The sequence below is a fragment of the Schistocerca nitens genome, chromosome 6, assembly GCF_023898315.1.
Source record: "Schistocerca nitens isolate TAMUIC-IGC-003100 chromosome 6, iqSchNite1.1, whole genome shotgun sequence".
NCBI lineage: Eukaryota > Metazoa > Arthropoda > Insecta > Orthoptera > Acrididae > Schistocerca > Schistocerca nitens.
This window is the reverse complement of record NC_064619.1, coordinates 36,526,189-36,543,062: the sequence shown is the minus strand read 5'-3', so window position 1 is coordinate 36,543,062 and position 16,874 is coordinate 36,526,189. Positions and strand designations below refer to the sequence as shown.

The window sequence follows — 16,874 nt, the reverse complement described above, 5'->3', positions numbered from 1 at the left end:
TTGCTTTTGTTGATGCTCATCTTATATCCTCCTTTCAAGATGCTATACATTCCATTCGACTGCTCTTCCAAGTCCTTTGCTGTCTCTGACAGAATTACAATGTCATCGGCGAACCTTAAAGTTTTTATTTCTTCTCCATGGATTTTAATACCTACTCCGAATTTTTCTTTTGTTTCCTTCACTGCTTGCTCAATATACAGATTGAATAACATCGGGGAGAGGCTACAACCCTGTCTTACTCCCTTCCCAACAACTGCTTCCCTTTCATGTCCCTCGACTCTTATAACTGCCATCTGGTTTCTGTACAAATTGTAAATAGCCTTTCGCTCCCTGTATTTTACCCCTGCCACCTTTAGAATTTGAAAGAGAGTATTCCAGTCAACATTGTCAAAAGCTTTCTCTAAGTCTACAAATGCTAGAAACGTAGGTTTGCCTTTCCTTAATCTTTCTTCTAAGAAGTCGTAAGGTCAGTATTGCCTCACGTGTTCCAGTATTTCTACGGAATCCAAACTGATCTTCCCCGAGGTCAGTTTCTGCCAGTTTTTCCATTTGTCTGTAAAGAATTCGTGTTAGTATTTTACAGCTGTGGCTTATTAAACTGATTGTTCGGTAATTTTCACATCTGTCAACACCTGCTTTATTTGGGATTGGGATTATTACATTCTTCTTGAAGTCTGAGGGTATTTCGCCTGCCTCATACATCTTGCTCACCAGATGGTAGAGTTTTGTCAGGAGTGGCTCTCCCAAGGCCGTCAGTAGTTCCAATGGAATGTTGTCTACTCCGGGGGCCTTGTTTCGACTCAGGTCTTTCAGTGCTCTGCCAAACTCTTCACGCAGTATCGTATCTCCCATTTCATCTTCATCTACATCCTCTTCCATTTCCATAATATTGTCCTCAAGTACATCGCCGTTGTATAGACCCTCTATATACTCCTTCCACATTTCTGCTTTCCCTTCTTTGCTTAGAACTGGGTTTCCATCTGAGCTCTTGATGTTCATGAAAGTGGTTCTCTTATCTCCAAAGGTCTCTTTAATTTTCCTGTAGGCAGTATCTATCTTACCCCTAGTGAGATAAGCCTCTACATCTTTACATTTGTCCTCTAGCCATCCCTGCTTAGCCATTTTGCACTTCCTGTCGATCTCATTTTTGAGACGTTTGTATTCCTTTTTGCCTGCTTCATTTACTGCATTTTTATATTTTCTCCTTTCATCAATTAAATTCAATATTTCTTCTGTTACCCAAAGGATTTCTACTAGCCCTCGTCTTTTTACCTACTTGATCCTCTGCTGCCTTCACTACTTCATCCCTCAAAGCTACCCATTCTTCTTCTACTGTATTTCTTTCCCCCATTCCTGTCAATTGTTCCCTTATGCTCTCCCTGAAACTCTGTACAACCTCTGGTTCTTTCAGTTTATCCAGGTCCCATCTCCTTAAGTTCCCACCTTTTTGCAGTTTCTTCAGTTTTAATCTACAGGTCATAACCAATAGATTGTGGTCAGAGTCCACATCTGCCCCTGGAAATGTCTTACAATTTAAAACCTGGTTCCTAAATCTCTGTCTTACCATTATATAATCTATCTGATACCTTTTAGTATCTCCAGGGTTCTTCCATGTATACAACCTTCTTTCACGATTCTTAAACCAAGTGTTAGCTATGATTCCTTCTCTCCCTTTTCTTACTACCGAATTCCAGTTACCCATGACTATTAAATTTTCGTCACCCTTCACTATCTGAATAATTTCTTTTATTTCATCATACATTTCTTCAATTTCTTCGTCATCTGCAGAGCTAGTTGGCATATAAACTTGTACTACTGTAGTAGGTGTGGGATTCGTATCTATCTTGGCCACAATAATGCGTTCACTATGCTGTTTCTAGTAGCTTACCCGCATTCCTATTTTCCTATTCATTATTAAACCTACTCCTGCATTACCCCTATTTGATTTTGTATTTATAACCTTGCATTCACCTGACCAAAAGTCTTGTTCCTCCTGCCACTGAACTTCACTAATTCCCACTATATCTAACTTTAACCTATCCATTTCCCTTTTTAAATTTTCTAACCTACCTGCCCGATTAAGTGATCTGACATTCCACGCTCCGATCCGTAGAACGTCAGTTTTCTTTCTCCTGATAACAACATCCTCTTGAGTAGTCTCCGCCCGGAGATCCGAATCGGGGACTATTTTACCTCCGGAATATTTTACCCAAGAGGACGCCATCATCATTTATCCATACAGTAAAGCTGCATGCCCTCGGGAAAAATTACGGCCGTAGTTTCCCCTTGCTTTCAGCCGTTCGCAGTACCAGCACAGCAAGGCCGTTTTGGTTATTGTTACAAGGCCAGATCAGTCAATCATCCAGACTGTTGCCCTTGCAACTACTGAAAAGGCTGCTGTCCCTCTTCAGGAACCACACGTTTGTTTGGCCTCGCAACAGATACCCCTCCGTTGTGGTTGCACCTACGGTACGGCTATCTGTATCGCTGAGGCATGCAAGCCTCCCAACCAACGGCAAGGTCCATGGTTCATGGGGGGAGGCATCAGATCATATGAATGTAGATCTCCCAACATCCTTTTTCTTGCACACTCATATACAAAATTAATATTGAAGTCACCCCGTACAACTAATTTTTTGTACTTCCTATAAAGTGAACAAGTCAGAGTTTGGAGACCTATAAATAACTATAATTAAAAGTTTAGTTTCACTAAATTCAAGTGTTCCTGCACAACATTCAGATACCTGTCCAGTGCAGACCAGCTAATCTGTATCCTGGTAAAGGAAGCCTCTGAACTACCAAGTTATTTAGGTGGTGCTCTGATATACCAATATAATCAGAATCAACATCTGTAAGTGGTTCACTAATTTTATCTCCAATGTATCTTAAATTAAAAACAATAATATGGGACTTGCGAGTCCACTGTTTATTTATTTACTTATTTATTCCCCAAACTAGTTTCAGCAGCAAATACTGACATCATCATTGGGTTCTTCAAATCTTAAACATGCAGAAAATAGTAGCATAGTTATAAAACACTCTTAACACATTATTACATTTGTACTGTTTGTTTTGTAAATATTGTTTTCTGTGGATACTTGTATACTATCTTGTTTATTGAACATTACAGCCTGGTTTTCAAAATTGTTGTCACTTTTTGCAGCATATTTTCTGTGCATTTTCTGTTGCCATTTGTATTTTGATGAAATATGCCAATTCCCTCTTTACTTAAATATCTGAACTCCTTTGACGGTGGTTCTCATGTTAGAGAGACTTACTTTAAGCAGGGATACCTATCAGCTGATTTCAGTCTAAAAATGTTGCAGCTCTAATGCCCACTACTACAGGAATTTTCCCAAGAGTGATCCCACCACCACCCACTACACTGTCACCTATAAGCTTTGCCTACCTCCCATTCCCATACCTATTGATGTGCAGACCATGTCTAATGAAACCTGATCTGTTTAAAGACTCAACTGACACCCACTGCCATGCCCTCCACCACCAGCGTCTTCTCAATCCCCATGTTAACATGCCTAACAGCAGCATTACGACGGGGCCAATCATGACGCTGAAATAGTTGCACGAGGTGCACATTTGCGCCACCAGTCTGAGTAGCTATCTCTTCCAGGTCATCACCTACACCATACTCCCCGTCCCTATCAAGACTATTCCCAGTTTCATCCACAATCACTACCTGATCCTCTTTCAAAAAACCTGTACATAACACCCCTACGTTAAAGTCACCTGAGACAATCCTGCACTAACCTTCACAATGCTGGTGACCTGGTACTCACTCCCCAACATTTCCTGCAGCTGCTGGCTTACACCTCTGCCATGTGGACTGCCTAATAGCAGAACTTCCTTCTACCTATTTGAAACTTCAACTGTCTTAAAGTCCTTAACTATTGAAGTCTACTGCACGTTTTCCACACCTATAGCTACAAGAGGCTCCTCTCCACTGAAGTCTGACAGTTGGTCAAACTGTTACGCGAAATACAACTGTCTGAATATCTCCTCCTCCTAGTAGCCTTCTTACAACCTACCAGTCCCATTTCCTAGAACCTTTCTCACTCCTCATCCTATCTAGTTCTTCCTTTGCATTTTGTAACTGCACTTGAAGGGCACAGATCTCATACTCCTGCTCCTCTATGAACTTATTTCTGCAACAAATTCTGCATTTCCAGGAGAGGACCTCGCTAGAATGCCCACTGGCTTCCCCATTTCATTCCTCCAACGAAAATACTTTGAACAAATTTCACATTGTAACCTGCTACTAACAAACCTATGACAAAGCCCATACTTCTCACTCAAGGTAAAATGTTAATAATTGCTGAAAAAACTAAATGTCTATGTTATGTAAGTTCAGTTACAACAGTAGAACAATTTAAAGAACTAACAACAGTGACCTCAAATTTCACTCTAGCATCTTCTTCTATCAATACTACTAAACCACAACTAATATCAATACTACAAAAAATTCACAAAAACCATAAAATCAGGTGTCCACTGGAACACTCAATAAACCCAAACAGAGTGAGTGAAAGTTTTAACTAAAATATTTCACTAGAAACAGCAAGCAACAACAGCTGAAAACTACCGTACTAAATTTAATAAATGACTACAATGCAACAACAACTTTATAAAACACAGTGAGCAAAAGGTTCTGTTATTTCACCAGAAACAGAATAAGACACCATTGAAAACTACTAAATTAATAACTGAATACAGTGTATAAAAAACTTTGTCAGTACTTAACTTTAGAACTGCTATAGCTGCAACTGCACGCTGTGAAATGTAGACACGCTGCAGAGATATCAATGAACAACTGAAAACTACTAAATTTAATAACTGAATGCAGTGCACAGACAACTTTATCTTTGTTCTTACAATTTAATTGGACAGACAAAAAAATCTACCCACCAAGCGGCAGCAGAATGTACACATAAAAGATTACAGTAACTGGCAAGCTTTTGGAACCAGTGGCTCCTTCTTCAGGTAGATGAGATGAAGGGGAAGGAATAGGGGTGAAGGAAAAGGACTGGAGAGGTCTAGGAAAATGGGTAGATTTCGGGAAAGTCACCCAGAGCTGCATGTCGGGGGAGACTTATCGTGTGGGGTGAGAAGGAAAGACTCTCCTCCTCATCCTGTGCCTGAAGAAGGAGCACTGTATTCCCAATTACATTATTGCTCTCCTAATTTTTTCTAAATAAATTAGAAGTCCATATGACTGAAAATTCAGGTACTTACTTGTGCAAGATGATTTTTTTATTCATTTGAAAATTGTCCTGATTTTGTTTAAAAATAGTAAGAGAACCTTGGCGTGATTGATTGGTCAAGTTGCTTACTCTCATAGCAGAATTTACTGGTTGCAGAGGTGCATGTAATTAAATGTCGTGCTATATGGCAGACTGAGACACTGTGTTGACAATCAACAGTCATATTCAATTATGAATGAACTTGCAAATATGGTTCCACATCAGCTGTAGAATATTTCAGAACAAATGCAATTTGCAAGTTCATTCCTAATTAAACATCCACGCAACATTTTTATTACAATTCACAAACATTCCATGCTATCCAACTACACTTTTTATATAAATTAACCGGTTCAAAAATGTATTAGACATCGAGGTGCCTAGTGACCAGTTGCCAATGCGGAAGTAATGTCGACAGCCTTGCAAAGTAAAAAACACAATTCAGCCCTTAGCTTTCAGAATTTTTCCTTTTAGTTTTTGCTACAGGAGAATAAGAAACACAAGAAACAGGGAAATGGATGACATACCGATGTTGGAGAGAGGAAAAATATCTTTCCAATACTGGGTTAAGGGAACAAAAATTAAAGGGAAGGAAAAAAGTAAACTTCTGGACTTTAAAAGAAATATACCACAGACACAAATATTGTCAACAACAGTTTATGATCATGAACATAAAGAAACAAAAAATGCAACATAGTTTAAGAAATGGAATGTATGTTCATCACAAGTGATATTTCCCACAAGCAAATATATAATTATTAGAGTTGCATTATTGTAACTCATAACATTAAAGAAAAAGAAAAAAAAAATACCATTTTGGATGATTTAAGTACAAAGATCATTCTGATATTCAAAACAAAGGGCTCTCTTGAGGATTTACTCAAAAGTATGTGTAAAATGAATTTTCCTCACCTTGCAAGTTATTAACTGTGGTTTTACACTCAGTTTAGCTTATACAAAACTCAGAACTGATCAGCAGTGCAAATAAGAAAAAAATACAACATATTTGAAGTTTTTCACAGCTGAATCTATCACTAATAGATATATTTGGCTACCAAAAACAAGAAAGCTTCAACAGTATCTGTAAAAGGAACCAGTTTTTGTATGAATAATATGACATAAAAACTTTAAAAAGTTCCTACAACATGCTCTTTCTTTAATTCTAAAAAATGCACTGCTCGAAAATGTTTATTCATCTGACCTCCACATTTTTCATCTCATCTGAGAAACAAAACCCATATACTCACACATTTAAAAGATTTCATCTTTAATTGTATCCACATTAAGCCCTTGCAGTCTAGAATACATTCATCTAAAAACATACACTCAGACTATATATAAAATAACCACATATAAGAGAAAACTTAACAAGTTGTGACTAGAACAAGCTGCAGTGCAAGCAAAAAATATCAAAGCATGACAATTCAAAAGTGTGCAAAAATAAAAATGTACTGGCATTAAAAGCTAGTTATAGTGCATTTAAATGCAACATCCACTGATTCCAACAAAATGCTGACTTTCATGAGCATTCACAAATACATCACTTGATCTACCAATAGAAATTAACTTAGCTTCCTATTAATGAATTTATTAAAATAATATTAAAAAGAACACTATGAGCAAACACAATTCTTGTGCCCATGAGATAACTGTCACTGTGAACCAGTTACAGATTCCTATACTCCACTGTACACTTGAGTGACAGCTGCAACCTCTTCTGAAGTAAAATTGCTATAGCACTCCAACATTCTGATCATTACATCAAAAAATGTACTTTAGAAACTGTCTATGGGAGAGAATCTTCTAGTTCTTTATTAGTCTGCATCTGACAAACAGGAGTACAGTTGCACAGGAAAAATTTCTGCATGCACCCAATCACATTTACAACATTTCCAATTGCAGATGTCTAAAGTATTCCTTTCAAAATATACACACATCATTTTCTAAATCTTTTACACACACTACTTCAATTGACATGCGGCTCCTATTTGTTGTCAACAAATAATATGTTAAATGAGAAGGCTTTAAATAGTTACTGTGCCATTTTTAAGAAAAGTGAAGTAGTATAGACATCTGCTACTTCTTTTTGAATTTGCTTGCATTTGTATTTCCCTGTGTGCCTTGTCTTGAGGGCTTCAATAACAACAAAATGAATAAAATCAGATGGCAACCAATCCACATGTGGAATTTGTCACTGTCATATATGAAATACAATTTCAGACTTTTGCCAATGAAACATAAAACAAAGTATTCAAAGGACTGCATAAAACTAATTCAGCAACAATGAAAAAAGGAATAAAACTAAACCAAAATGGTATCAAACATTACTGCACAATCCCATGCACCAGTCAAAAGAATAAAATGAGATTTCCAAAAAAATGTCACTGAGTAACTGAAACCCACTGCATGCCAAAAACAGACAGGTCATTTGGTATTCCCAGAATTTTTGGAAAGTTTTTTTTTCACATAGATTTGTCAGTCACATATACAATTTATATCACTTGAACAGAGAAATTTTGTATCGTGACAGTAGGAATAATTGTGCTTGCTGAACATAAAATGTCTTTGCTAAACAAAATGTTTTTGTGCAGTAAAAAACTCATGCAACTGACAGATAAAAATGTTATTTGATTGTAATACAAAAGTATGGAAAAATGAATCCATCAAATATGTTTGTAAGTACAAAAAATGTTCACATGGGAATAAAGAAAATGACACGATAAATATCTGCCGCAAGAAACATCTTTTGAACTATAATTACACCAAAGACTATACGGAAAAAAATATGTATTTTACAATACTTAAAAAGACATTGTCCCAGACACAACAGCATTAAGAGATAATAGGAAACAATGAAAGAAATAAGCCAAGGGATGAGTCACAAGTTTGTCTGTCACAGTTCACTTTCTGTTCATGTAGTATTTGCTCGTTTTTAAGGTAAAATAAAAACTGGCTGAATTATTTAGTTCCCTGATGTTCATTAAACTTAAATTTCTATCAGTCTCTATTCATGTCTACCATAATGTAATGACATGCAGGCAAAAAGTGACAGAAGTCACTACTGATATTCTTTTGAAGGGTGTTAGAGAACTGGACAAGAACAACAGATTTTGTACCTCAAGAAAATTTAAATAAGAGTTATAAAAGATAGATTAAATGTGTAGCACCAAAAGAGCTCAGAACAGTGCTCTAGGATCAAACAAATTATAACTTATGAAGTATGATCTAAAACATACGAAAATGTGGTTATGTACAAATCAGATTAAACTGGCAAATGCAGTGTAATGACATCACCTTATTTTATGTTCAAAATGCAATAAAATTTAAAGAAAAGAAATCCGATAGATACTGAGACAATAACTGTGTGTTTTATATTCTGTATACTTTTATTCATACCAATTTTAACATTTAAAGTGAAAGAAAAACTTATTCACAGTATGTTCACAATGGTAAGTATTTATTATGACATGTCTATAACATTTATATAAATAGGTTTCTAAATAAGATGCCCTCTCTCCTTTTTTGAGAATCATAGCCTTAAAATCTTCAATATGGGTTTCAGCAGTGTAAGGTTTGCTTTCTGAGCTCCACTTTCTTGACAAAATGCAGGTTAATGCCTTTTCCAGATCTGCATTGGATTCATTCCCATAACAGAACAACATGATATATGAAGAAAATTACAGACTGAGGACAATGACAACATTAACTCTATGGCCAGTTACATGCTCCCACTTAAGAATTCGTTCTAAAAGTCAAAATCACACACAAAAATTACAAATTCTTCACTCAAATTATGCAACTTGGAATCATATGTACCGAAACATGTACATGCTGTCTGAAGTAAACATTTAATTACTCTAAACAACTAACATTAAGGTACTAAAATATCATTTTCAACAGTTGTTTGTATTTGTGCGAAGAATAAATGCCACATGTGGAGCTTGAAAGATCCACACCTAAAACTAATTAATACCACTTCAATGGTAAAACGGATATTACACTTCTGTAAAGTTAAACAGGTTTCAAGGGAATCGTTCGCCTACACTGAAAATATGTGTTTTTTTTAATATTTGCAGTCTTTAATGTTGACCTGTATCTCAGAATTTTGGAATGTGAAGCAGGAACCATAGTATTTGTAGCATATAAGAATACTTCTGTACAGAAAAGTGACCCGCAACTACGTTTGACTGTCATCACGCTTCGTGGTCAGCTGAGTTAATTCCAATCAAAGACTCGGTTTGCTCATCTTCACAGTCAGTAGTCCTGAAAATAATGAAATAATTTAAGTAAAATGAAAATATACCTAGCAGTCAACAAGTCTGTGAAGCAAAATAAAAGAATAGGTTTTTTTATGTAGTGATGTGTTGGTACCAAACAACAGAAGTGAGAGATCATTTCAAAATGTTAAAAGCTTGAGACCCAAAGAGGCTCAATTCGCACATTATTTTTTTAGTTCTCATCAATGGGGAGAACCCTCAAAAATATAAAACTATACGTATAGAAATACTGCTCTAATGAACACTTTAGGCTTTCAATAATGAGAAATATCTTTGACTGAGTGGCTACACACCAAGCAGTGGCAGAACATACACATAAAAGACAGTTGTAACTAGAAAGCTTTCAGAGCCAGTGGCTCTTCCTTCAGGCACAGGATGAGAAGGAAAGAGTCTTTCCTTCTCACCCCACAAGGTAAGTCTCCCCCGACCCGTGGCTCTGGGTGAGTTTCCCAAAAAAATGGTTCAAAAGGCTCTGAGCACTATGGGACTTAACATCTATGGTCATCAGTCCCCTAGAACTTAGAACTACTTAAACCTAACTAACCTAAGGAGATAACACAACACCCAGTCATCACAAGGCAGAGAAAATCCCTGACCCCGCCGGGAATCGAATCCGGGAACCCGGGCGCGGGAAGCGAGAACGCTACCGCACAACCACGAGTTGCGGACTGAGTTTCCCAAAATCTACCTCTTTTTCTAGGCCTCTCCAGTCCTTTTTTCCTTCACCCCTCTTCCTTCCCCTTCAACCCTTCTCCCTGAAGAAGAAGCCACTGTGTGACGAAGCAAGCTGGGATATTTTTTCTTCCCCTCTTGTTCTGCCATCTGCAGCATTAAAATTTTTTTTCTTTTTTTAACTAATTACCATTGGAAATGCCATGTGGCTAGGGCCTCCCGTCGGGTAGACCGTTCACCTGGTGCAAGTCTTTCGAGGTGATGCCACTTCGGCAACTTGCGTGTTGATGGCGATGATATGAGCATGATAAGGACAACACAACACCCAGTCCCTGAGCAGAGAAAATCACCGACCCAGCTGGGAATCGAACCCAGGCCACTAGGTATGACATTCCATCACACTGACCACTCAGTTACGGGTGACAGACACTAATTACCATTAACAAACGTGTATATAATCTACATTTTCATAAAGAGAAAGGTTGGCCCTCAGTTTTAAAGAATATAACACCAGATCTAATTTTGTGTGTTTTATGTATGTAATTGATTTGCTAATTTACTTTGACTATGCCTAGTTAGTATCGTTTGTTATACGGCAAAATCAGTTTTCATAACTTAAATTCTATTGCTGACATATAGCCAAACATAAATTCTGTAATGATCGTAAACATTTGGAAGATGAAATGCTAGTATTCTTAAAGTATCTATTTAGCTCTAGTCGGAAACATGTTAGCAAAACCAGCCCTTAATTCATTCCAAAGTAATTTTCAATTTTGTCAAAAGTATTGTTTGCATAACTATATATGTTAATTTCAACATTTTAACAAATAATTCGGACTAAACCTTGTAGTAGAAGAAACTGTTAAAAGGAATGACTTCTTTGATGTATTCAGTTAATTTTGTGAGTTAAGTTTTACTTGTAATTTCTGTAAATTTAACTTCGAACAATGTTTAGTTTCAGCACCTATTATTGTGAGGATGTATAAGGGCCCGATTTTTTGTCAAGAACCAGTCAGTCCAAGGCCGAGTTTCAGACGAGGAACCTGTGTTGGTTAGAATGACAACAATGCATCAACTTAACAGTGAAATAAGTGTTACACCAATAGGCTGTGTGTTAAAGCAATGACAGTGACTGTTCAATTTATTTGAAAGACAGGTAACTGTGTGGTTAGGGTTTTACAGCTCACAGATGTACAACAGTAAACTATTGTAGCAGTATGTGGACGTTTGCCTGCAAACTATTAATGAGGCTTATGGAAAGTTGAACAATAGTGCACTGACCCTATGAAATGTGTATATGGGGGTTGTGAAAAACGAAAGTAAACATCTGCAAAACTCAAATGTGCAGCTGTCGGCTACATCTTTACCGTAGTCAGAGTCCAAATTACAAACCCCATTTTTCAGCCAGAGTAGCAATGCAGTACATCGACACCAAGGACAACAAACGAAGAAAATAAAGCAGGCAAACCACTACAACTGGCTCTGAAAGCTTGCTGGTTATAACCATATTTTGTGTGTATATTCTGCAGCCACTTGGTGAGTAGATTTTTTATCTATCCAGTTAAATTGTTTTGAAGTACCATTTCAGTTTCATGTTGTGTATACGTGTCTCTAGACTCACATTTTAGTATCCAGAGATTGATAAATTTTATTGTGACTGCATTATATTTGTGCTCAATAGCATGAGTGTTGATTGTAGTGTATAATAATTTACTCTTATTGGTTGCCCATGCTTTAATACTGTTATTAAACAAACTTGAGTCCTGTAAGGGGTACTACTACTTGCTAATATGAGCATGGTTGGGTCTAGCCAGAACTGTGGCCTGAGATGCTGGAGTTGGTGGTTGTGTGTGTGTGTGTGTGTGTGTGTGTGTGTGTGTGTGTGTGTGTGCGCGCGCTTGCTCATGTGTGAGATGGTGGTCTCTCTTTACTGATGAAGGCTGTGGCCGAAAGCCCTATGTAAGTGTCTTAAGTGTCCCTGTCTGCAGTTTAACATGCCTTCTTTACAGTAAGAAGCAATCTGTCTTTTCCTACATTGTTAATAGTCTTACCTGGAGCTTCCGCTGGTTGATTTGTCTAGGTAACATATTTGAATGATTAACATTGCAAGATCACAGGTTAATGTAAATGTGAGATAAGTTATTGCAAATGTGGAAAGATGGTACATTAATAACTGGTGTGCAACTGTCAGAATGTTCAGTGCAAGCATGCAAACACACATCGTATTCTACAGGTACCAGATGTTAGTTTGTGGGATGAAGTTCCATGCCTGCTGCACTTGGTCAGTCAATACAGAGACGGTTAATGCTGTTTGTGGATGATGCTGGGGTTGATGCACAATGACATCTGATATATGCTCAATTGGAGACTGATCTGGTGATCAAGCAGACCAGGGCAACATGTCAACACTCGGTAGTGTGTGTTGAGTTACAACAGCAGTATGTGCGTTGGTATTATCCTATTGGAACATGCCCCCTGGAATGCTGTTCATCAATGGCAGCATAATAGGTCAAATCAACAGACTGATGTACAGATCTGCAGTCCGAGTGCATGGGATAATCACAAGACTGCTTCTGCTATCATACAAAATTGCACCCCAGACTGTAACTGCCGGTATAGATCCAATGTGTCTAGCACACAAATATGTTGCCTGCAGGCCCTCAGCTGGTCTCCTCCTAACCAACATATGGCCATCACTGGCTCCAATGCTGAACCAGCTTTCATCAGAAAACACAACAGACCTCCATCCCTCCCTACAATGAGTTCTCGCCTGACACACTGAAGTCGCAAATGGTGCCGATTTCGGGTCAGTGGCAGACACGCTACATGCTGCCTGGCTTAGGGTTGTCCTTGAAGTAATCAATTGTAACTGCTGCTGCAGATGTAGTAAGACGCATCGAAGCCATATGCTGAACACAACGGTCATCCCTCTAGGTAGTGCCACGTGCTGTCTGGAACCAGGTCCTCTTGTGACTGTATTCTCCAGTGAGTACGACTGCCACCAATCATTTATTGTGGTTACATTCCTGCCATGTCTTTTTTCTGGGGTATCACAGAAGGAACATCCACCTTTCCATAGCCATATTACACAACCTCGTTCAAACTCAATGAGGAGGAGTGGGTGCAGATCACCACCTGTTCCGCCTCCACCTGTGTCGCACAACCCACAATTCCAGCTCGTGCAAGCTACCCGGCTGCAGCTGCAGAGTGCACTTTCTGGTACGTGTGCACCATCTTCTATCATTTGGAGCCACTCAGTTGCTGCATCCGTGGCCAGCATCTGTGACTGCTCTGTATTGGTAACATCACCAGTCCTGTTTGCACTTTATGGTGCAGCTGGAAGCGGATGCCGGGCAGAGTCGTGCTCCACATTAGTGACAATTCAGCCCTGGCTTGGCTGCAGACGGCAATTGAAGTGGGCTGCCTTCTGCTTCTGTGTACCCAATAGAGTAATATTCATTGGCAAGTGAACACAGCTTTGAACTGCTTGTAGTTGTGATAACTTTCTACGTTACATTTTTCTCGCCACGTGTTCTCCGACAAGGTTTGGACATGTTGTTTCCTTCTCCCGGATTAGTAAATAACACTGGTTCACATGGCCGCCAGCGCACTTCACACAATCGTTGAGCGTCGAGCAGTGACGTGCCCAGTGCTCTGACACCTCAAGCATTAAGGTGAACCTCGCCTTGACTTGACTTGAAGGTATCCACAGTGACCACCATCTTAGTCACCAGTGAGAGATGAAACAACTTCAAACTTTCAGAGTTGTTCTTGGTGACAGCTAGCAGGAGGGGTCCATTTTCACTTGCGTTCAGGAATTTCATGGGCACCCTGAACAGAGGTCCTCCAATTCTTGTTTACAATCATCAGATGCTGCAAAACACAACCTCAATCATTGTGTCTGGGTGCCTGGTGTGAGAGTAAAACAGCCACTTGTGCGCAGCCACTTCACTCATCACATGCCTCTAGTTTTCGCATTGCGGAGCTTGAATCACACCAGGTTTTTCCGACAGATTTCAAAGTGACGTCTTCCTTGACCTACTGTGAGATGGTCTGCAGAAAACTGCAGTAGTAATTTAGTACCTGAACAATGACATGTGGCAGTCTCGGCTGCTTCCATACCAAAGGTTGTTGGCTGAGGGAGTTACCTCAATTTTTAGACTGTCAGTATTACAAGAAGTGAATAAAACTGAAAATTTTGAGTCTAAAATGTATGAAAATGAGGAGGTGGTTCAAGTAAATTTATTCTATCAAAAACACTAGAGGGTTATGAAATAAAATCAATTAACATCTGATCTGTTTAACTGAATTGCAGCCTGCAAATTATTTAGAAGTAATGTGTGTTTCTAAACTTCATCTGACCACTGATAGAGGAATGCTGACTATGGATGGATACAACTTGTCATGCAGTTATTGCAGTTTGAGTATGGAGAAAGTAGGTGTTGCCACTGTCATTCTGAAGGGATAAAAATATAAAAGTGCTGATACTATTAGATTTTTTTTATCAGCATTTTGAAGCTTTTGCTGCACAAGTAGATTATCATGGAAAGTTAAGTGATGTGTGCCTTGAGAAAAATGTATCACAATGTAGCCCTTCAGTCTCATGCAGAGGGGAGAAAGAAACAGTAGCTACTAGTATTTGGTGTTTGATGCAAAGGATAAAGGAACGTTCGTTTCAGCAACTTGGAGACAGGAGTACAATCTAATCTATGCTTTGTAACAACTAATGAAAATAAATTACCTCTCCAAAGATCATAGTTCGTATTACTTCTCACACAGCCAACACTGTCAAATCTTAATTGAAATAGGGACAAATATCCCACTCATTTCATCCTTCCCAGGACCAAGACGGAACTTCAGGAAAGCAAAGTGGGATGTATTTCCTAAAAATCTGGACAAATGGCTTGGTTGGATTCCCCCAAAAGCAAAAAACTATGAGAGGCTTGTTGGAGCTATGATAAGTGCAGCAAAGAAGGCAATCCCTATGGGCTACTGGAAGCAATATATTCCAGACTGGAATGAAACTACTGAGAAATAGTATGATGAATTTCTAAAAAGCAGGGAGCCAGAAATAGCAGATAACCCACTTCATAACCTCAACCCAGCCAGACGAATTAGGTGGACAGAGACTGCTGAGTCACTCAATTTTCAAACATTAAGTAGAAAAGCATGGTCATTAATAAGGAAGTTGTATGGAAACAAAGTTAAAAGTAAGGAACAACACTCAAATATCAGCTAACAGTGTTGCTTCATATCTACTGTCCACATCAAGAGCACCAAGGGATAAACTCATACAAGATATATCAGACGCAAACTTACATTGCTCAAAAAGGACATGAAGGAACAATTTGACTTCAAGAACTTTCTCCATACCTGAAATATGTGCTGCTCTTAGAACTCTAAAACCCAGAAAGGCACCAGGAAGTGACAGAATCCACCCAGAATTTCTTCTGCAAAGTGGGCACTATGCAAAAAGATGCCTGGTGGATTTTTCTTCTCTGATATTATGATCTCTGGTTCAGTCTCAAAAAAATGAAGCAATCAAAGATCATACCAATACTCAAGATCGGCAAACCACAAGTGCAGCCTAAGAACTACTCCCCAGTCGCACTGTTGAGCACTATTTATAAGTTCCTTGAGAGAATTCTATACAATCGGATTAGTCCAGTAATCTTACAGAGCCTTCCTCTTGAGCAAGCTGTATTCCATCCAGGATGGAGTTGCATTGATCAAGTCTTACCTTTAACAACATTTATTGAAGCAGGATGCCAAATAAAGCAGAAAACATCAGTTGCTTTCGTCACTCTAAGTGGAGCATATGATACAGGTTGGAGGCATGGACTGCTTTATAAATTATTGCAACTCATCCCATGCAAACGGACAACAAAAATAATTGACAACATGTTAACTGGAAAGTCATTTACTGTAACCACAGAAAAAGACACTAGCTGCCCAAAAGAATTGAATAATGGTTTGCCACAGGAAACCACCCTTGTTCCTCTCTTGTTTAATGTATATGTATCTGATATCCCTCCAACATAGTCCAGAAAGTTTGGCTGTGCAGACGACTGGGCAGTAGCTACCCAACACCAAACTTTGAAAGAACTAAAGTAATCCTAACTTGTGATCTGCTTATCATAAGCCACTATTTCTGCAAATGGAGGTTACAACCAAACTCAAAACAGAAGTTTCATGTTTTCATCAGTCCAATAGATTGGCAAACAGAGCCCTCAATGTCTACTTTGAAGAAGACAAACTTCATCATAATATGCACCCAAAATAACTTGGGATCACATTAGATAGGACACTTTTTTTTAAGAGCACTTGACACAAACATCTACTAAGCTCAAAACCAGAAACAACATTCTCCATAAACTCTGTGGCTCTTGTTGGGGATCATCAGCAGACATTCTCCTGGGCATCAGCACTCCGTTTGGTATACTCAGCAGCAGAGTACTGTGTGCCTGTCTGGCTTAATAGTCCACAGGTAAAAAAGATAGACCTAGAACTTAACAAAGCCATGCGCATTGTTAGTGGGTCAATACAATCTACTCCCACATACTGGCTACCTATCTTGAGCCACATTCCAAGTCCTGATATCAGACAGAAGAGCACACTACTGTGTGAATACCAGATTTCTAAAAACATTGACCTTCCAATAGTGGAT

At 38.6% G+C, this 16,874-nt stretch overlaps 1 protein-coding gene across 1 annotated transcript in view; it reads right to left on the bottom strand.

Moving 5' to 3' along the window:
- Positions 1–5,971: 5,971 nt before the first annotated feature.
- Positions 5,972–16,874, bottom strand: part of LOC126262541 (solute carrier family 35 member F5) — a 152,878-nt gene continuing 141,975 nt past the window's right edge. The window contains exon 10 of the mRNA XM_049959225.1: positions 5,972–9,521. Within this exon, the coding sequence (XP_049815182.1) occupies positions 9,452–9,521 (70 nt within the window). The 3' untranslated portion in view covers positions 5,972–9,451. The remainder of the gene's footprint in view (positions 9,522–16,874) is intronic.